At 58.3% G+C, this 20601-nt stretch overlaps 1 protein-coding gene across 5 annotated transcripts in view; it reads right to left on the bottom strand.

Annotated features, from left to right (window-relative positions):
• Positions 1 to 297: 297 nt before the first annotated feature.
• Positions 298 to 20601, bottom strand: part of LOC133260282 (maestro heat-like repeat family member 5) — a 60837-nt gene continuing 40533 nt past the window's right edge. For 3 of the 5 annotated variants that reach the window (XM_061438464.1, XM_061438466.1, XM_061438468.1), the window contains 11 exons: positions 14126 to 14282; positions 12732 to 12913; positions 6786 to 6926; positions 6233 to 6347; positions 5419 to 5562; positions 4298 to 4474; positions 3090 to 3245; positions 2422 to 2544; positions 2221 to 2323; positions 1828 to 1902; positions 298 to 1594 (listed from right to left, as the gene is read on the bottom strand). In XM_061438464.1, coding sequence (XP_061294448.1) covers positions 1497 to 1594; positions 1828 to 1902; positions 2221 to 2323; positions 2422 to 2544; positions 3090 to 3245; positions 4298 to 4474; positions 5419 to 5562; positions 6233 to 6347; positions 6786 to 6926; positions 12732 to 12913; positions 14126 to 14282 — 1471 coding nt within the window. In that variant the 3' untranslated portion in view covers positions 298 to 1496. The remainder of the gene's footprint in view (positions 1595 to 1827; positions 1903 to 2220; positions 2324 to 2421; positions 2545 to 3089; positions 3246 to 4297; positions 4475 to 5418; positions 5563 to 6232; positions 6348 to 6785; positions 6927 to 12731; positions 12914 to 14125; positions 14283 to 20601) is intronic. The other 2 variants (XM_061438465.1, XM_061438467.1) reach the window with 2 other exon arrangements.

Here is a 20601-nt window from a genome sequence, read left to right as displayed (position 1 = left end):
AAGGCCCCACTGCCCACTGCCCACTGTGGGGAACCAGGAAAGCCTCCCTTTTAGGGGAGATGGCATCCCCCCCGAGCTGGGCTCAGGGGACCCTCTTCCCACCCAGGGGTTGTAGCAGAAGTGGGGTGGAGGGCATCCACAGGGGCCTGTGGACAAAATTGGGAGCTGTGAAAAGCCAAACCCACCCAGAGCCCCTCCTCAAGTGGTGCCATTCAGAGACTCGCAGACGGGCGGGCAGGGGCCCAGCTCTGCCCAGGGTCTTTTACTCCTCTCCCCGGTCATATTGAACAACACCAGTGAGTCTGCAGTTGCTGTATTTTTTTCAACCCACCATCCAAGTTGTGGGGCCTCCTGGGTGCAACCCCAGGCCTGTCCTGAGGGGCTCACAGTCTATGGGGAATGGTGGGACAGCCTGACGAGGGGTGGGGGGCCTTGTTTGGCAGGCCCTCGAGGGCCAGGTCACGTGGCGGTCCCAAGGCAGGGGATGTGGGGAGAGCTCTCTGGGTAGAAGCTCTGCCTGGGCCACGTCGGGAGGGCCTGGGAGGGCGCGTGGGGGGAAAGGCAGGGGGTAGGCTGGGCGGGGCTGGACCTCCTGCTGGAGAGTGGCCAGCTGGGGGAGACCCTAGGGAGGACTCTAGCAGGGAGGCTCTCTCAGGCGAGGGAAGGGGCCACCCCCACCATTGCGCAAGTGGGAAAACCAAGGCTGGGAGGGGAAAGACCCGCCGAAGCTCAGGTGGGTCTTCAGGGGCTCCCTCGGAGTCTGGGGACCTCTTCTGGACTCAACCTTCCAAGGAGTCTTGGAGGAAGGTTTTACTACTCATTTTACAGATGGGACAGCTGAGGCTCAGAGTGTTGAGACCCTCACCTCAGTCATTCAGGGTGGGCCAAGCCCACCTGGAAGATCTGACTGAGCCAGGCCGGTTCTGCTGCCAACCCCAGGTGCCAGCCCTGACGGGGCTCAGGAGGCTAGAGACGGGGTGGAGGGTGACTTCGAGTCCCCTGGGCAGAGGGAGACCAGCCAAGGGACCTCTTCCCCACCATCAGCCTCCCAGTGACCACGGAGCTCTAAGCCGGAGACAGACTGAAGCCTGCGGGGGCGCCATGGTGGGTGACTCCACTCAGCCGTGAGCCCCGAGGGCCATGGATGCCTTGGGAGTGCCCACTCAGCACCCAGGACATCGGCGGGCCGTGGTTTGGGCTCCAGTCACCGGGAAGCCACCTGGTGGCCACAAGTGGGAGTCCCTGCCCAGACTTCACAGTTTGTCTCTGGGGGACACACCGTCTGTGCCCACCCCCTGGCCTGCCAGTGTCTCTGGGGGGCCCATGGGATGGTGGGCAGGGAGCGCAGAGGTGTGACGCTTCTTTGTTGAATCTAGATCTTTCTTTCAAATGGAAAAATGTCATGTAGCCAAGCTCTGTGCAGACAGGGCAGGGCTGCGCGGTGTGGTGGGCACGGGGGAGGGGGACGGGGGGGCGGGGCGGATGACAGCTGGAGGTCACCGCGGTCTGGCTGCCATCTTCTGAAGGAAGGAGGCCTGCCTGCTGGCGAAGTCTCGGATGCTGGGTTCAGGGCTCTTTTTGAGATCCTCAAAAGCTCCAGGAAAGGAGGGACGAATCAGAGGTACCCTCCACGCCCTGTCTGCCCACAGCCCTGGTGGAGTAGCACCCTCCTTCCCACATGGGGTAGGGGCAGTTGGGCACCCAGACCCCACCTCCTCGGCCTTCCAGGCCTGGGCACTCCCTTTCCCTGCCCTGCCCACTGTGTTTGGGGGCCCGTGCTCCCTGCTGACACGGATAGGGGTGGATGGAGTAAGGATGATCCCTTACTGCAGAACAGCAGCTTTGTGTCCACGTCACTGACCATCTGGGACACGGCCCGGGGGTGGTAGCAGATGGTATAACCTGTGTGACAGACGAGGAGCATGCTGGCTAGTGGGAGGGGGCTGCCGAACCTCTCCCCTCTTCCCTTGCTCCCTCTCCCCCTCCCTGGCATAGGGAAGGAGTTCTCCTGTGTGAGGGACCGCTGGAAAGACAGGGCCAGACATAGAAGGGCCCAGCCCAAAGAACTGAACCCCTGAGACCCCCTCACTTGCCCCTCTCCTCGCTTGCCAGCGGAACCCACGTTCCAGCTGCAGTGGAGGAATGGGTGAGGGTGAGGGTCAGGGTGCTCAGGCAGGGCAGGCCTGGGGGTCCCTGAGCCTGGCCCCCCACCCTGCTCACCTATGAAGAGTGCCGCCCAGGTCTTGATGTGGTTGTGCCGGCTGTGCAGGTAGCTGAGGGCCTGCGCCAAGTGGATGCCGAACTCCTCCTGGCTGTGGCTCATCTGGGGAGCACGTCTCTGTCACTCACTGGGGCCAGAGCTGGCCGGCCCCAGGGACCTGGCGGCCAGCCTCCCGTCCCCTCCCCGCTGCGGGCCCTCACCAGGCAGTTCCAGAGGAAGTGGCGGGCGCTGAGGCCCTTCTCCCAGGCCAGCGTGCAGAAGAGGGTGTGCTGCAGCCGCCACCGGAGCAGCACGGAGCAGCGGTAGAAGGCGAACTTGGCCTGCTGCGGGACGGCAGGGAGGGCCGGGCGTGGGTGGTGGCTCTGAGGAAGCTGCAGCAGGCGCAGCCCTCCTGGGTTCCCCGGCTCCTTCCCGCTGTCTTCAGGCTGCACCCTGAGCCCACCCGCCTCCCTGGCCAGCACCACGGCCCCGCTGGACTGAAGGCAGTGTTCAGTCCCTATCCGCTTAGAAACTGGCTGCTTGTTTATCCCCCCAGTGGCCGGGAGCTGCAGGAAGGCTGAGCAATTCTTAATGGCCCGGTGCGGGGCACTGGCTGGCACACGCAGGGCTCAGCCCATATTTCAAGTTCAATGAACCACCTGCACCCGAGGACATGCCTGGCGCTGGAGACACAGCAGTGAGCAGGACAGACGGTGTCCTGACCACAGATGCACAGCCACACATGGGCACGTGTGTGCACACAGGGAGGAGCAGGAACCCAGGGAGGGGCTGGCCCCGCGGCCCAGGGGGTGTCCCTGGCTCTCAGCAGCACCCTGCCCGCCGTGGGGCCCCAGCCCCGCCAAGGCGAAGGCCCGGCGCAGGCACTGACCGTGACGACGGCGGGGCAGGGGTCCTTCAGGCGCAGGAGCACGGGCAGCATGCTCTGGTGCACCTGGGCTCGCAGCCCGCCCAGCTGCCGGCCTGCCACCGACGCCACCAGGTCCCCGAACAGGGCCATGGCCGCCGCCCGGACCCCGTCCCGCTCCTGCAAGACAAGAGGCTTGGAGCCCAGCCAGACCCTCCTTGGGACCCTCCACTCAGGCGGGACGTGTGGCCCAGTACCCTCAGCAGGACTCCTTCATCGGGGCTCCAGACTCCAGGAACAGACCTCAGCCTCCCCCCTCAGACAGGCTCTGGGGCAGGACTCGGCCTCCCCCCTCAGACAGGCTCTGGGGCAGGGATGCACCTCCCCCTCAGACAGGGCTCTTGGAAGGACTCAGCCTCCCCCCTCAGACAGGCTCTGGGGCAGGACTCGGCCTCCCCCCTCAGACAGGCTCTGGGGCAGGGATGCACCTCCCCCTCAGACAGGCTCTGAGGCAGGACTCGGCCTCCCCCCTCAGACAAGACTCTGGGCAGGACTCGGCCTCCCCCCTCAGACAGGACTCTGGGCAGGACTCGGCCTCCCCCCTCAGACAGGGCTCTGGGCAGGACTCGGCCTCCCGCCTCAGACAGGGCTCAGGGCAGGGCTGCACCTCCCCCTCAGACAGGGCTCTTGGAAGGACTCAGCCTCCCCCCTCAGCCAGGGCTCTGGGGCAGGACTCGGCTTCCCCCCTCAGACAGGGCTCTGGGCAGGGCTGCGCCTCCCCCCTCACACACCTCTCGGGGCAGGGCTGTGCTTCCCACCTCCGCCAGCTCCTGGGGAGGGTCACAGCCATCCTCAGGGACCTACACTCATTCCTCTCTCATGCCTATGGTCGCATCCTGACAACCCAGGTGTCACGGATGCTGACTTGGGAGGGCAGGCTTATCCCTCTGACTTGCCCTGAAGGAGAATCTGTTATCCACAGGGGCTCATGAGTCAGGAGGGTGGGGACACATGGGGCTGAGATGAAGGTTGGCGTTCAGCTGAAGGTGCAGGGCGAGTGCCAGCGGCAGCCCCTGGCCAGCCCACCTGTGCCACACACGCCACACACCCGGGGAGCTGCCCTGCCCCTCCACCTCCCTGCCCCAGTGGGACAGCGGCCTTCGAGGAAGGGAGCCAGGGGAGGCGCTGGAGGGCCACGAGATGGGGTGCCCGCCCCTCCCGGGCGCACTCACGTCATCGAAGAAGGAGCGGGCGTTGATGGCAATGCTGAGGCCCTGGGCCTCCGTGCTGTGTGCGCCCAGACGGTGCAGCACGTCCGACACGGTGCCCATGACGCGCACCAGCACCTGCCCGCTGCTCTGGAAGAAGCCGTTGAGGAAGGGCGGCAGCTGTCCGCGGAGCAGGCTTCCCTGCGGGGGCGGGTGCCGGTGGGCCGTGTGAGCCGGGGCTGGCTCCCTCTGCGGCCCCTTCCCAGACCCCCATCCATGCCTGGGCACCCACGCTGTACCCACCCCACTCCATCTCGCCCTGGCTCTGCTGTCTGGGGAGATGTGCTCCTAGCCCTGGTCTGTCCCCTGGGAGTTGTGGACAGACGGGACAGGGTTCCTTTCTCTGAGACCCTGCGGTCCTCCTGGGGTCAGGGGAGCACTAACCCATGTCAGTCGGCTGCCAGGGCCTTCCTGTCTGTCCCCTTTCTGGCCAGAGGGCCCCCCGCCAAGTCCTGGAGACCAACTTTCCTTTCCTCCGCCCTACCCTGCCTTTGCCCCTATTCCTGGCTTCCCCAGGGGTCAGAGGGGTCTTGGGGGCTAGACAAGACAAATTTGGTTGGGTGGGTACCACTGAAGTCACTGGCATCTCACGTCGCAGGGAGGTGGGTGCACCAGTGATGACCCCAGACCTTCTAAGTGGCAATGACCATTTCCCAGCTTTACATTACTTTAAAAAGGAAAAGCTAAGTTCCTTTTCCACAAGTTCTTTCTGCTCCTCTTGGGTGCAGTGTGAACTGTCTGGATGAACTGTCAGGAAGTGACATGTCAGCAAATGAACAGTTTCTACCATCAAAGACCTTATCAGGGACTCCTTGTGCAAGCTAGGCTGGTTTTGCAACTTTCAAACAAGTTTTCGGCAGCTTCATTGGGTTCCTAAACTCTGTCTGGTTCTACAATATTAGATCTGTTTTCAGCCAGTGAGTCACTTAACAGCACAAACCCTCTCTGAGCACCACCTGGGTGCTGGGATGCGGGTCCGACCACCGACTGGACCAGGAGGGCAGATTTCTAACGGCAACGACACAAAAGCCCTGTGCACCCGGCCGCTCTCCGGGGCGTCTACCACCGCTCCCGCACCCGCTTACCTTCTCCGGGTGGAAAAGAATGTTCCCTAGGCCCTGTAGGCTCAGCACGCGGATCTCGGGGCTGGGGTCCCTGAGGCTTCGCACCAGCACGGACAGGGCGGCCTCTTTGGGGAGCACCTCCAGCAGGGTGGGGCTGTAGAGGAACTGGGAGCCCCCGGGCAGGCGGGTCAGGCTTGGCAGCCTCTCGTAGGGGGCCTGTGTCTGTGGGATCTGGACTCTAGGACCAGGGCTGGGGCTCGGGGAGGGTGGCTGACCTGCCCCTCTCTGGGTATCTTGGTTAATGAGTGTTTGAAACCCAGTGCCAAGCTGCTTCAATCCTTCAGTGCATAACTGGGGAAACGGGCCCAGAGGGGGAAAGGGCCTTGTCTGAGGTCACACAGCGAAGCTGGGAACAACATACTCAATGCAGCCTGGCTCATAGGGCACCTGGAGACCCAGCCCCATGGAGGGAGAGCCAGATTCACTACAGGGGTGGTGTGTGGAGTCACACCAGGCTCTGTCCATTGTGGAAATGACAAAGGCCCCCACCTGTCTGGCCATGGCCCATCTCTCAGCCCCAGGGCCCGGTATACCCAGTGCCTGTCTGGCTCCAGCCATTGCCCTCTCAGCTTCACTGTTCCAGGGGTGAGACCCCAAGACATCAGGACTAGGGAGGAGAGAGACGGTCCCCCAGGATGCAGGTGGAGAGGGGCCTAAACCAGGGGCCCCCGACCATGGGCCCCGAGGAGCTGGGAGTGGGAAGGCGAGGTGTGAGGAATCTGTTGGTCAAGGGAGGTCCTGATGGGTTCAGCTGGAGACGGGTGCAGGCCCCCACCTCCGTGAAGATGATGATGGCCGCCTTCCGCTCCCGCTCCTCCCGGCTCTGCAGGTTGGGCAGCAGCTGGAAGGTCAGCGCCTTGATCTGCCTGCACTGGTTCTGCACCATGGCCCTGGGCGCAGGGTGAAGGCGGGCAGGCTCGTGGGCACAGCCCCTGGCCACCCTCCTGCCACCACCCACCCAGGGGCCTGGTGGCCAGAAGTGTTGCTGAGCGGAGTGGGCACGCCTCTGTCTGACCTTCTCCTGCTCCTTCTGCACCCACTGGCGTGGGCCAAGCGTGGGATGGACAGAGGAGTGGACCTGGCCCTAGTCCCCTAGGAGCCTCCGGCCAAGATGGGGGCTAGGCGTCGGGCAAGAGGTCTGCATTCTAGGCTCCCAGGGTGTGCCAGTGAGCCGCGCCATCCGTACCCTGGCACCCTGTGTGCACACGTGTGAGTCCTTGGGGCTGTGCTCATGGCAGGTCCTGGGGGTCGCTGCAGTCCGTAGCCCAGCCTCCTGGGCAGGGCTGACCCAGGACGGGCCCCTTCCCCTGGCCCCACCCCGCCCCTACCTGGCGAGGAGGCCCACGCCCTGTGGGTAGGTGTGGATGGTGGCAAAGAGGTCCCAGGCGCCCTGCAGCTCCATGTAGGCGAAGTCCTGCCAGTGCCTGGTGGTGGACAGCAGGCTTTTCAGCGCCTCCAGTGACGTGCTGCTGGGGAGCAGAGGGGTCACTGGGCAGCCTCGGCCCCGGGGAGAGTGCCCACCTGCCCTGGGTGGAAAGGTGCCTCCTGGCTTCTGTCCCTGCTCCGGGCCTGGCAGCACCAAGCCTCCCTGGGGCAGCTTGCTCCTGCCCTCCTTCAGCAGAAATGTTGGGGTGTAGGATGGGCAGGGGCTGTCCTGGGATGGGGGTGGTTCCAGGGGGAAGCTCCAGATAGGCTAGGCGCATGGTCAGTGGGAGATGCCTGCAGCTGGCTTTTCAGGGCTGAAGCTGAGAGGACAGGGCTTGAGAGAGAAGTAGAGATACCAGGGGACCAGTGATTCCCCAAGTTGCAGGGTGGAGGGGGTCTGACTGAGCCTTGACAGACTGTGCTATTTGGATGTGGGACTGAGAATGCAGGGGGAGTGGACGGGGTGGGAGGGCAGCTGGGGGTGTGGCATTACGGGAGCCCAGAGAGTGCTGGGACCCTGAAGATGCGGGAAACCGGGTTCCGCTGGCGGCGTGTTTGTGTGGGCTCAAGACAGTGTGCCAGACTGCAGCAGGGTGAGACCGCCTGTGGGTCAGGGACTGTGCTGCCCGGGGGCCCTGTCCTGCTCACACAGCCCGGCCAGGGCCCGCAGAAGCAGAGTCCAGCCAGGCTCCGGGCTCCACGCCTGCGCGGTGCTGTCGAGCCACAGGCCCAGGGCTGCCCCAGGCCCTGCAGGGCCGAGGGCCCAGGAATAGCTCTCTGGTCTGTCTCCCCGCCCAGCCACCCCGTGCCTGGTGGCTCCCCCTGGACCTGTGAGCGGCCCCCGGAGCGAGGCTGTCAGCTCTGACCAGGGGCCAGCCACTCTGATCAGATTTGCAAAACTCGATGTGAAGGGATGAAATGCCACTCCGTGAGTCCCCGGTGGTGCCCGCACAAATGTCAGCGAGCCTGTCCTCTCGCCCCAAGCCGTGCCACCGAGAAGTGGCTGAGTTTTCGGGGTCACTGGTCTCAGCCGGAGTGACAACGGCTTTGGGGGAAGGGGGCTCCGGGTGGAGTGGCATTTTGTCTGCTCTGTGAGGACTCTTGGAATCTTCTGGTCCCGGGGCACCGTGGGGTCACTGTGCCCCACAGCCGCACCAGGGCGTCCTTGGGGCTCCCTTGCTGATTCTCGGGGTGAATGACCTCCCTTGTGGGGACCCCTGGCCTTGCACCAGGACCTGTGTCACCTGAAACCCACGCAGCCCCGTGACCAGCAGACGGCAGAGCCCCTGGGGTCCAAGGCCAGCCGCGCAGGACTCCCCTCCCTTCCTGCTTCGCCCTGGGAGGCCGGGGGCAGAGGGCCCTGAAGATAAGGCGGGGCCTGGAGGGCAAGGTGCGGAGGTGGGGAGCCTGCAGGGTCCGCCCGGAGCTGGGGCTTCCTGTGCGTCAGCACCCTGGGACGCGTCCCCAGGCTGATGAGGGACTGGGGCGGGACTTTTCCTCTCCAGCTGGAGCCCCGCCGCCGGACGTGAGCCTCCGGAGGCAGTGTGGGGTCTCCTCACGCTTCCACGTCTCTCCAGTGCCGACCAGGTCTTGTCACTCCCTCGGCATGGAGCCCCCATGGCTCCCCCCGCTTCAGGGTCCCCTCCTTCCTGTCTCTCCACTTTGGGGTCCCCCTGCCTGGAAGGCTGTCCACTCTTCCTTCCCCACACAGTGACCTCTAACCATCTTTCAGATCTGTGCTCAGAGCCGGTCCTCAGAGACCCACAGGTAGGGGCACCCCTGTGTCTTCCCCTGCGAGGCTCTGCCTCACCTCGTGGCCCTCTCCAGGCATCGTCACCGGGCCGTCACCGGACCCTGTCTGCATTTCCATGGGGCTGAGCTCCTGAGCACATGGATGCCTCCCTGCTGACAGCACGCTCAGGGGCACAGCACACACCGTCTGTATTCATTAGTAAGAGTGGGGCCCCCAGTACACTTAGCAAGTTTCGACCGAATGATCCACGGTCTGTTAATCCTTTCTTCTTTTCGACCTCAGAGCGGGAGGGCGGCCAAGGCTGAGGGCAGGAAAGGAGGCGGGTCCGAGCAGGACTGTGGGGACTCCAGGCTGGGGCATAGCACCTCCCCATCCATCCCTCCCTGCTCAGGGATCCCAGCTCACTCCCTGTGATGTCACAACTCACCGCGAGTCTGAGGAGTCAGGGGGCCCCCAGGGCCCGAGACCACAGCACCCCAACTGGACAAATCCAAGAGAAGACAGGTGGGCTGGGGTCCTGACTTCCAACCCTCAACTGAGGCCCAGAGTGTCGGCCGCTCACCCAGGGTCGCCCTAGCATAGAGGCTGCCCAGTCCTCTGTTGCTCCTGACCCTCCCAACACCTAGGGAGGGACCAGCCCCTCCCACAGAAGAAGAAACCAAGGCTGTGAGATGAGCGACCAGCCTGGAGCGCTCACAGCAGGGTTAGGAGGCGATCTTGGATCTCAGATCCAGGTGGCACACAGCATGTTATTATTCATTGCTGATTTGTTACTTGTCAACTGCCAAAACCTAGGGCTGCGAATACAGTTTTAAATAAAAGAGCTTTAAATTAAACTTAAAGCTTTAAGTTGAAAAGAAGACTAATCAGGAAGTAAGAAACAAAAGGAAGCACCTTGTGTCACAGTGAGAGATTACTCAACAGTAACTTCATATACTCTCAAGAGAGTCCCTTGGACTACAAGGAGATCAAACCAGTCCATCCTAAAGGAATTCAGTCCTGAATATTCATTGGAAGGACTGATGCTGAAGCTGAAGCTCCAATACTTTGGCCACCTGATGCGAAGAATTGACTCATTGAAAAAGACCCTGATGCTGGGAAAGATTGAAGGCCGGAGAAGGGCCTGACGAGGATGAGATGGTTGGATGGCATCACTGACTTGATGGACATGAGTTTGAGCAAGCTCTGGGAGTTGGTGAAGGACAGGGAAGCCTGGCCTGCTGCAGTCCATGGAGTCTCAAAGGGTCGGACACGTCTGAGCGACTGAACTGAACTGAACTTTATTTACAAGCTTCCTGGCAGCCAGGGCAAAAAGGGAAATATGTTGGCTTATACCTCTAAGTGGTTGATGGGCATGTCTTTGGAATGAGGAGAAATGAGATGCTCCGTTAGAGTTAAAGAGACTCAGCCCATAATGGATGAAACAAGAGGAATGAGAAGTCCTTCGTAGGGTGGGATGGACATCGACTTGAGAAGGAGCTTGCTGAGAACTGACCAAAGCAGGAAATGTCTCTACAAGAAAGGGGTTCTGCTCATCAGAGATGCACAGGAAGGGGAGGGTCCCACAGTCAGGGCTGGAATGGGTGCTTGTGTCCTGGCAGGAAGTGGAACCAAACCCTCACTTGTTGGTCCCAGGGGCCAGCCCAGCTCAGCAGGATGCCAGGAACCTCAGAGGCCCAGGACTAGCCTGACTCTGCCTTGAGTCTTGCATGGCTGTCAGAGGTACGGCTGCAACCCCTCCCCCCAGTGCTCTCGGGGGCAACCACAGGCCAGTGGGCCTCTCAACAGCTGCGCCCAGATTCCTCCTTGGCACCCAGCTCCCTCGATCCTCTGCATCCTCCAGGCGTCAGACTTGGGACTGCAGTGCTCCGCTTACACTCTGAGGCCTCTCCCGCCCTCTGAGGCCTGGGAGCGGCTGCAGACCTCCTCAATGTCCTTGACGGCTGGCCAGCATCACTGCTGACTGGCCTGCCCCACTCCCGGGTCCCTGGGGATGGTACCAGTACTGTAGCTGTCCTCTGGGGAAGGGGGCCCAGGTCCCATCCTAGCTCCAGGGAGGGTGTGGACCCAGACCTGCTTAGTAGGAGTCCCACCTGCCCCTGTGGCCAAGGCGATTGGTTCAGGGGTGAGTGTGTGAGCTAAGCTGGGCCCATCAAAGCCGAGGGACTGAGACCAGGGTGCCGGTCTGTTCTGTGGTTGCTGGACCCCCACCCTTCTCTTCAGAAGAATCAGCCCAGAGAGAAGCCAAGACCCGAGAGATGGAAGGGGAGGGCTGATGCTGCTGGAGCATCTTGGTACAGCTGGCTCTGAGCAGAAGGCCCCTGACTCCCCAGTGAGATGACAGACACCCTTGCTCTCCGGGGGAGAGCCCTACATGAGACAGACAGACGTCCCTGCTCCCCAGAGCCTCCATCATACGGGGCACAGATGACAGCTGTAGATGGGAGAACATAACAGTGAGGAGCAGGACTGCTGTTGTAAGGAGGTGGCTGGGAGCCACAGGAGGTGAGGCCGTCAGGAAGAACGTCCCAGGAAGAGGGCACAGCAAGTGCAAAGGCCCTGAGGCAGGAGCATGGGCTCCGAGGAACGGCAGGAAGACGCTGAGGCTGGAGCAGAAGGTTCATGTAGAGGATGACGATGTGTGGCAGGAAATGAGGTTCTGGAGGTGATGGGGAGCCAGATGCAGGGCCACTGGACTGCTGGAAGGATTCAGCCCTTCTTGGAGTTAAAAGAAGGGGAAGAGGAAGGGAGGGTTCCAAGCACAGGTGAGGCCTGATCTGACCTGGGGTGGAGGGCAGTAAGGAGGGGGCAGGGGAGGAACAGGTGGAGGCTGGCGCCATGGGGGCAGGGGAGGGAAGCTGATGGGTGGAGGCGGTTCATCAGAGCTTTCTCCTAACCCTCCTATTTCGGGGAGGAGAACGTTTTATTAGCTTATTAGGGAAGATTCATGCATTTTGTATGGTTGATTTGAATAAAAAAGAACTTTATGCACATTCGAATTCAGAAGCAATATGAGAGAAGTGACATTTTTTTTTTCAGTGATGTGCCTTGGGGAGAGCTGTTCAAACTGACAAATTGTGTGAAGCACATCGTAATATAAACAAATGAAAAGAGTCAGCCCCAGCGGTTTTTAAAGACTCGCTTAATGGATTTCTCAAGATGCACCCTCGTGCAGGGGAAGGCCAGGCGGCCAGCCAGTGCCACCACCCGAGCGAGGCGTGGGGCATGGACCCTCCCGCACGAGTCCTGTCCACATGGTCAAGGTGCGGGCGTGGGGGAGGCTGACAACTGTCCCCGACCTCAGAGCCAGAAGGTGTCAGGGTCGAGCACCCTGTGCAACAGCATCTGGTGGGCATCTGCCTGCAGGGCCAAGTGGTCGCTGGGCAGACACCCCTGCCATTCTATGGGCTCTAGGTCGGCAGCACACAGACACTCTGTGTGGCTTGGGGAAGCCTCTGGCTCGCTCCGAGCCTGTTTCCTCATCCGTCAAAGGGGAAGGCAATATTCGTCTCAGAATCCCCGCAGGGACCACATGTGGGTAAGATCCGGTGCACTGTGCCGGCCCCGGGAGTCCCTGTGGGCCAGCTGCCACTGGGCATCCTGGCTGCCAGGCACCCACAGTCCAAGGAAGCGGGACACCCACCTGCCCTCCACGCTGACTGCTGGAGGCAGCCGTGTTTGGAATCACATCTGTTGGGGATCCAACTGTGTCCCCAGAAACCATCCAAGGTACCCAGGAACATAACCTCATTTGGGTCTTTGCAAATGGAATCAAGTTACGAAGAGGTCAGGGTGGCCCTAGTTCACCAGGACTGACGTCCTCATAAGAAGACAGCAATCGAGACAAGAGATACACGGTGAAGCTGGAGGCAGAAACTGGAGGAGGCCGTCTACAAGCCGGGAGCACCCAGGAGGCGGGAAGGAGCCTCCCCTGCAGGTTTCGGAGGAGTGCGGCTCTGCCAACCTTGGATCTGGAGCGCCAGCCTCTGGCACTGCGCGAGAATACCCGCCTGCGGCTCTAAGCTGCCTGGTGATGGAGCTCTGTCCTTCAGCCCTGGGAAGCCCGCACACCGCCTCTCTGGGGCCCGGGCCTTACCTCTGGGGGCCGAACAGGGCGGTCTCCTGGGCCTCCTTGCCGGGCTGGGGCTCCTCGGGCAGGTTCAGCTCCAGGAGGTAGTGCGTCTGGGAGAGGAGGGCCAGGAGCAGCTCGGGAAAGGCCTCCTGCACAGCCTGCTTGAACTCGCAGGCGAACTGCAGCTCGTGCAGCGTGTTCATGGCCTGCGGGGGTGGCAGGGGACGCTGAGGGGCCGGGCTTCCCACAAAACCCACTGCCGACCTCACCTCCCTGTGCCTGCCTGCTGTCTCCGGGACCACAGCCAAGTCCCGTGTGAGACGTACCTCTGGGGGTCGCGGCGTGCTCTCTGGACCCTGCATGCTCCCCGCCCGCTCCCTCCCATTGCTGGCCCTGCAGGTGGGTCCTCCAGCCCACCATCCCCGTCTGCTCTGCCCTCCGCCCTCAGTCATTGCCTCGTGCCTGGCCCCTCCACCCCGTGGGCTGTGCTCCCTGCAATGCCCCCAACACAGAGCCTGGCACATGCCCGTGAATGAATGCTGGGTGGGGGACACACGGTCCTGGAAGGGGGAGCTACCAGACAGCAGCCCCAGGGCCTCCCACACCTGGAGAGGGGCCTTGGGTCCAGAATATTCTCAAGGTGGGGGGGATGACAAGAGGAGGGCGGGACCCAGGAAGGCCGCCCTGCTGACCCCATGCTGAGTCTGGTCTCCAACAGGGAGGTTCTGGGTCTGGGGGTGTTGAGGGGCCAGGCTGATGGAGGGCTGGCATGGAGACAGGGTGGGCTTCCCCGAGCACCGAGTGTGGCTGTCACACCCCTCGGCTGGGGGCAGCAGCTTGCCTAGGAGGCTCTGCCCACTGCTCAGGGGGCTAGGGGGTGCAAGTGGGTTCTCAGCCCTGGATCAAACAGGGCTGGGGCACAGCTGCAGCCCTGTCAGAGTCCAGCCCAGGTGAGGCATGTTAGGAAACAAGCCTCCTGCTCCGGGGGCTGTGCAAGCAGGGTCTAGGCTTGTGGGGAAAGCTAGGGGGTGGGGTGGGGAGTGGGTGTGGACTTCTACAGGAGGGTGGGAGCCGCTGGAGGCAGCCTACAAGATTCCTCCAGAACCCTATTATGGGGGCAGATTCACGAATCTCTCCATGCCCTTCCTCACTGCCTACACCTGGCGGGAGGGGTCCAGGGCCCTCGGTCGGGAAGTGGGGAGCTGGGCCTGGACCCAGGGTCAGCTCCTGGCTGGGGCCACCTCGGAGGCCCCCTTGTCCAGGCCAGGCTGGGCAGGCCAGGGCTTTCACAGCCTGAGTATGGGGCTCCCCCTCCCTGGGGCCTGGCACACGTGGTGGGTGCCTCACACCCATGTGTGACTGAACACACTCGAGAAGGCAGCTGGGATGGCACCTGGGGTGGTGGGGCAGGGACTCACGGCCAGGGAGCGCAGGTAGGCCTTCTTGGGCTGGGGGCTGCTGCCGCTGGTCCTAGTGGGCAGGGGCCGCTTCTGCAGCCAGCCCAGCAGCACAGCCAGCACCAGGTGGCTCACGGGTTGCTCGGCACCCAGGGCCCTCCACAATCGGAAGGCGTGGCTGCAGGCAAAGGGTGGTGTGAGGGCGGCACTGAGACTCCGGCCTGCCCAGCCTAGGTCACAGCAGCGGCCACCGTGCTCAGGGCTCAGGTGCCTGCAGTGGGGTGCCTGGGAGGAAGCCAGGCTGGTCCTGAGCTGAACCCTGGCAGGATGGGTGGGTGAGATGGGGGAGGGGCGTGAGGGCTGGGGCCTGGACAGCGGTGTGTGCGGCCCGGGGGCTGCAGCAGAGGTGGGGCTGGCTGCCCTGGCCCGTGGTCCCCGGTCTTCCCTCTTTCAGGCCCCTCTCATCCCAGTGGCAGACTCTGTCACCCTCCATGGCGCCTAAGTACAGTCAGGATAAGTCTAACTGATACCCAAAGCTATCACCCTCTGACCCCTGCCCTCTGACCTCCAGCACCTGCCTGCCTTCCCTCCTCTCCTGCCTCTGGGCCTCCTCACAGGGCCTGTTCCCGCGCAGCCTGTAGGGCTTGCCATACAGTGGACGTTTCCTTCTAGGCCTGGGTTTGCTGGGGGCCACCAGCTCCCTGGGGCCTGACCTGGGCCAACTTAGGGGCCATCACTGGTGTGTGTAGGGCTTTGCAGAGTCCTTGTGCCCATTTTGCATGTGAGGAAACTGAGGACTAGAGATAAGGTGTGCCCTGATCAGGGCCCTGCCTCATAACCGGGAGCTGGTATTGGAGGTCAGGTGTGTCTAGTCCCATGGCCTTTCTGCCTGGTCTTGGGGTGTGGCCATCAGGGAAGGAGTGTAAGTGGAGATGAGGCCTGAGGTCAGCCCTTCAATCCCCGAGCTAAGAAGTCAGGCGACAGGAGGGAGCAGCCAGGAGGCTGAGCAGTAACAGCTGGGGAGGTATAGGGAGGGTCAGGCAAGTGTGGGCCTGGAAGCCACGTTAAGGAAGCGTTCCCAGCCCAGAAATAAGCCCACACAGACGTGCTCAACTAATTTACGACAAAGGAACTAAGAACATACAACAGGGAAAGACAGTCTTTTCAACGAATGGTGTTGGGAAAACCGGGCAGCTTCAGGCAAAATAATAAAATCAGACCTCTATCTTACCCCAAATACAAAAATTAACTCTAAATGATTGAAGACTTGCATGTAAGACCTGAAACTGTGTAACGCCTAGGAGAAAACATAGGCGGTAAGCTTTTGACGTCAGTCTTGGCAATCAGTTTTTGGATCTGACACCAAAAGCAGAGAGAACAAAAGCAAGAATCAACAAGCGACGGCATCGAACTGAAACGCTTCTGCCCGACAATGGAAACCATCAGCAAGATGAAAGGCGACATAGTAAACAGGAGGAAATATTTGCCAGTCATACTTATGAAAATGGGTTTTAATATCCAAAACATATGAAACACACACACAACTCAATTTCAAAAATAAACAAAAGCTCCCCACGCCGTCCAATTAAAAAATGGGCAGAGGATTTGAACAGACACTTTTCCAAAGAAGGTATACGGATGGCCAACAGGTCCACGAAAAGATGCTCTGCGTCTCTCATCATCAAGGACACGGGAATCAAAACCACAGTGAGCTGTCAGCTCACACCTGTTATCAAGGCGGCGGGGAATAATGAGTGCTGGCCAGGATGTGGAGGAAATAGAACCCTCACACTCTATTGGTGGAAATGTAAATTGGTGCAGCCATTATGGAAAATAGTATGAAGATTCATCAAAGCGCTAAAAATCAGACCACCACATGGCCTCACTTATGCGAATTTATATGAAGAATATGAAAACACTAATTTGAAAAGATATGTGAGCCCCCATGTTCATAGCAGCATTATTTATAATTGCCAAGACATGGAGAAGAAATAATTGCCCGTCAACAGACACACGCAGGCTGTTGTTGTTCAGATGCTAAGTCATGTCCAAGTCTTTTGCAACCCCCTGGACTGTAGCCTGCCAAACTCCTCTGCCATGGGATTACCCAGGCAATGATACCGGAGAGCGTTGCTATTTCCTTCTCCAGGGGATCTTCCCTGACCAGGGATCGAACCCACGTCTCCTGCATCGACAGGCAGATTCTCTTCCACTGAGCCACCTGGGAAACCCTATATGTGTGTGTGTGTGTATGTGTGTGCATAAAATGAAATATCATTCGGCCGTAACAAAGAAGGAGATCTTGCCATTTGAGATAACACATATCAGCCTTGAGGGTATTATGTTCAGTGAAATAAATCAGAGACAGGAAGACCAATACCACATGATCTTGCTTATACATGGAATCTAAATGAAACCAAAATCCAACCCAAAGAAACAAAACCCAAGCTCCTCTCTACAGAGAACAGGCTGGGGGCTGCTAGACGTGAGGAGTCGGAGGTACGCGAAATGGGGAAATAAACCACAGGGACGTAACACAGTGCAGGGCGACTGCAACGGTCAGCATTGTCCTGCGTATTTCCAGCTTCTGCCACGTTACAAGTTCTCGTCACAAGGACAGAGATCTGTAACTAGGAATGATGACGACTAGACTTACTGTGGGGATCGTTTCACACCGCCCCCAACAAAAAAGAAATGAGAAAGAGCTCCTAGGGGGTGAGAGTGGTTGACATGAAGACATAGAAGAACCTGAAAGCTTATCAGAAAGTGACAGAAGCTAACCTAAAAAGGCTACACGGGATGATTCCAGCTCTATGACATCCTGGGGAAGGCAAAACCATGGAGACTGTCAAAGGATCAGAGGTTGCCAGGGGTTTAGAGGAGGGAGGGATGAACAGACAGCACAGGGGGCGGGGGCCACGAAGCTATTCTGTTTGATACTATAATAGTCAATACCTGTCATTGCACATTTGTCCCATAGAATGTACATCCCCAAGAGCGGGCTGTAATGTAAACTATAGACCTGTTAATAATAATATAGCAATATTGGTTTATCAAGTGTAATAAGCCTACCACACTGAGGCAAGATGTTACCAAGAAAAGAGCCTGGCAGGAGAGGGAAGTAGATAGGAACTTTGCAACTTCTGCTGAATTTTTCTGTAAATCTAAAACAGCTCCAAAAAAAAGTCTATTAAAAAAAAAAAAAGTGGAAAGAGACATACAATACAATCCTAAAGAAAGAAGAACTGATGTTACTAGATTTAGGTTAGATAGAGAATCTAGACCTAAAAATCTACATTAATATAAGGCCAGTGAAAAAAGTCTTCAAAGACTATATGCATTGTGATGCTCTTTATATAAATTATAGAAACTGCAAATAAAATGTTTTAGGAATGTGTTTGGATGCAAACACAGTATATAAAATGAAAGAAGAAGAATGGAGACCCTTGGGTGGGTGAGCAGGGGATGGAGCCAGTGCGGGCGGGCAGCCTGGTCCTCAGGCGCAGCTCGTAACCAGGGCCCCGGCTTCTGTCCCGACGAGGGCCTCCCAGGTGTGCATCTGATTGCCGAGAAGAATCCCTGTTCTACCTAAAGAACTAAATTAAAGAAAGCCGGCCACACCCAGAGCCAGGGTGGGTGAGCCAGGGTGACAAAGCAAGGGTTACTCCCGGTCCAGCTCCGAGGGCCGGTCCAATAAAACAGTCGCCCTAGGGTGGGCGAGGAAAAAGAGAACGAGGAAGCTTGGTGATGATTCTGAAGTTTACGGAGAAAGGCAAAGGGCCACGAATGGCCAGGACAGCCTCGCAGGAGGAGGAGGAGGAGGGGGCGGGGGAGGAGGAGGAAGGAGAGGCTTTCTGGCTCAGGGAGGTGAATCGTTCTAAAGTTGTAGGAATGAGAACGTTGGGTGCTGGCCTGGCCCAGGCAGCCGTGCCGGGCAGAGAGCCTGAGGGCAGGGCCCTGCACATGGCCCTCAGCTGGGCGGTCGGTTGGCGGGATGAATGAGGAAGGCAAGGCCTAGGGCTTTTTTTTTGCCTGGCCATGTGACATGTGGGATGGTAGTTCCTCGAAGACAGATTGAGGGCCCCCTGAATTGGGAGAGCAGTCTTAACCACTGCACCACCAGGGAAGTTCCCACACTCTAGAACTTTTATAAGATAACGTCTGAGAATAAATGATGGACCTGGGAACTCCTCTTCATGAAAGGACCTAGTGAGGGAGAGACAGGAAAACTGCAAAGTGGAGACGATATGTAATATAATAATCAACAGAGCCCTTGTACCCAGATTACGTAAAGAATTCCTAGAAATTGATAAGAAAAAGAGGGACAACCCAACAGAAAAATCTGTAGGATACTTGAACAGGCATCGCAAAGAAGATGCCCCAATGGCCAAAAATTGCATGAAAAGATGTACAATCTCATTATTTAATCAGAAAACTGAAAATTAACATGGAAATATGATTAATACCACTCACCGGACTGACTAAAAGTTTGATGGTTGGCTAAAAGATTGATGTTAAGTGTCAGTGAAGATGTGGAGTAACAGGAACTACATACATAAAAATACTGTGGGTGTGAGAGATGGTTTAAACATGTTGGGACTATCTTGCATCGTGAGATAGCATATTGAAAAGCAGAGACATTACTTTGCCAACAAAGGTCTGTCTAGTCAAGGCTACGGTTTTTCCAGTGGTCATGTATGGATGTGAGAGTTGGACTGTGAAGAAAGCTGAGTGCCGAAGAATTGATGCTTTTGAACTGTGGTGTTGGAGAAGACTCTTGAGAGTCCCTTGGACTGCAAGGAGATCCAACCAGTCCATTCTGAAGGAGATCAGCCCTGGGTGTTCTTTGGAAGGAATGATGCTAAAGCTGAAACTCCAGTACTTTGGCCACCTCATGAGAAGAGCTGACTCATTGGAAAAGACTCTGATACTGGGAGGGATTGGGGTCAGGAGGAAAAGGGGATGACAGAGGATGAGATGGCTGGATGGCATCACTGACTTGATGGACATGAGTTTGAGTGAACTCCCGGAGATGGTGATGGACAGGGAGGCCTGGCGTGCTGCGATTCATGGGGTCGCAAAGAGTTGGACACAACTGAGCAACTGAACTGAACTGAACTGAGGTGACTGACATGCCTGCACAGGGAAATTGAGTGTGGGTGTGTCTCAGGACACACGTATGTGCAGCTTCACAGCAGTGTTAAGCACAGACCCAAACTCAAACGTCCGTCCACACTACAGGGGTAACTGGTGTTTACCAAGATGGGACAAGACACAGCAACTCAAAGTGAATGAACTCCAACTATGTGTAACATAACGGGATGAATCTTAAACACAAAATGTTGAGGGGGAAAAAAAACAGACAACAAAAGAATACTGGAAGGGCAGGAATCACACAATTCTGTTGATACTTTTAGGACACACCACCATTATTTCATGTGCTCCTAAGAAAGGGAAGCTATCCAAGATGGGAGTCTAATAGGGACCCCATCATAAAGGCTGGACCCCATGGGCTGTGTGTACACGGTGAGCGGGATAAAACAAGAGAAGATAAAGAGCCTGTCCTGCAGGAAGAAATAGCGAGAAGACCCGGTGCTTGCTCAGCCTGTGAAGGGAAGAAGGAGGGTGCGCCTGAGAATCTGAACCACGAAACCTACACAGGGCTCTGAACTCACACCACCAGTGTGGCCCCCCCAAAAACCCTCCAGCAGGGACTTTAAAATTTGCACTGGTCTCCGGCTGAGAGTCCCCCCAGGTGACTGAGAACCCCCCACCCCCGTCAGCCCAGGTGAAGGTGCCGTCAGTATAAAATGTGCTTCCACGGCATAGATGTTGACGTGTGAAAAATGTGCTTCTTAGCACTGAGGAAACAAGATATAAATTCCACTATGCATAAAACTGATCTATAGACCTGAGCAGCTGAGAGAAGTGGCTGCCGGGGTCCCCTCGCCTCCCCTCTATGTATGAGAAACCATACAGCGAGAAGAAAAGTGAAGCTACTCCACACCACGGTGTGCCGTGAGGGGCGCTGCGAGCAGGAGAGAGCTATGCCAGCCCCGCCCGCAGTGCCTCGTTCTCTCACCCACCCCTGCTCCTCCACAAAGCTCTGCGGCAGATAAAGGCAGGGCGAGAGAAACCCTGGAGAGGAGAGGAGACGGGAGCTGCTCACAGGGCTCGGAGCTGATCTAAATCATCTTCAGGAAGACGAGGTCCATCTTAAGTCTGAGACTATGAAACAACAAAAAGAAGGAGAATAAGTAAACCAAAGCATGGATCCCAGGAAAGGGACCGCAAAGGATGCTCATCTGAAGGGCAGCCTCCAAGACACACAGCTTTGGGGAGGAAAGAAAGGGCAGAAAAGAAAGACGTACCCTTTGAAACCGGTTAGTGAAAGGTAAAGGTGTGAAATAGGAAAAATTCACAGACCTGCACGAGAAAAAGAGCACCCCCGAAAGTGGAGGACACACAACCCTCCCACCTACCACCAAAACTAAAAA

This window comes from Bos javanicus, chromosome 14 (assembly GCF_032452875.1).
Source record: "Bos javanicus breed banteng chromosome 14, ARS-OSU_banteng_1.0, whole genome shotgun sequence".
NCBI lineage: Eukaryota > Metazoa > Chordata > Mammalia > Artiodactyla > Bovidae > Bos > Bos javanicus.
Note: the sequence above shows the minus strand (reverse complement) of the source record. Positions and strands in the feature narration are given on the sequence as shown.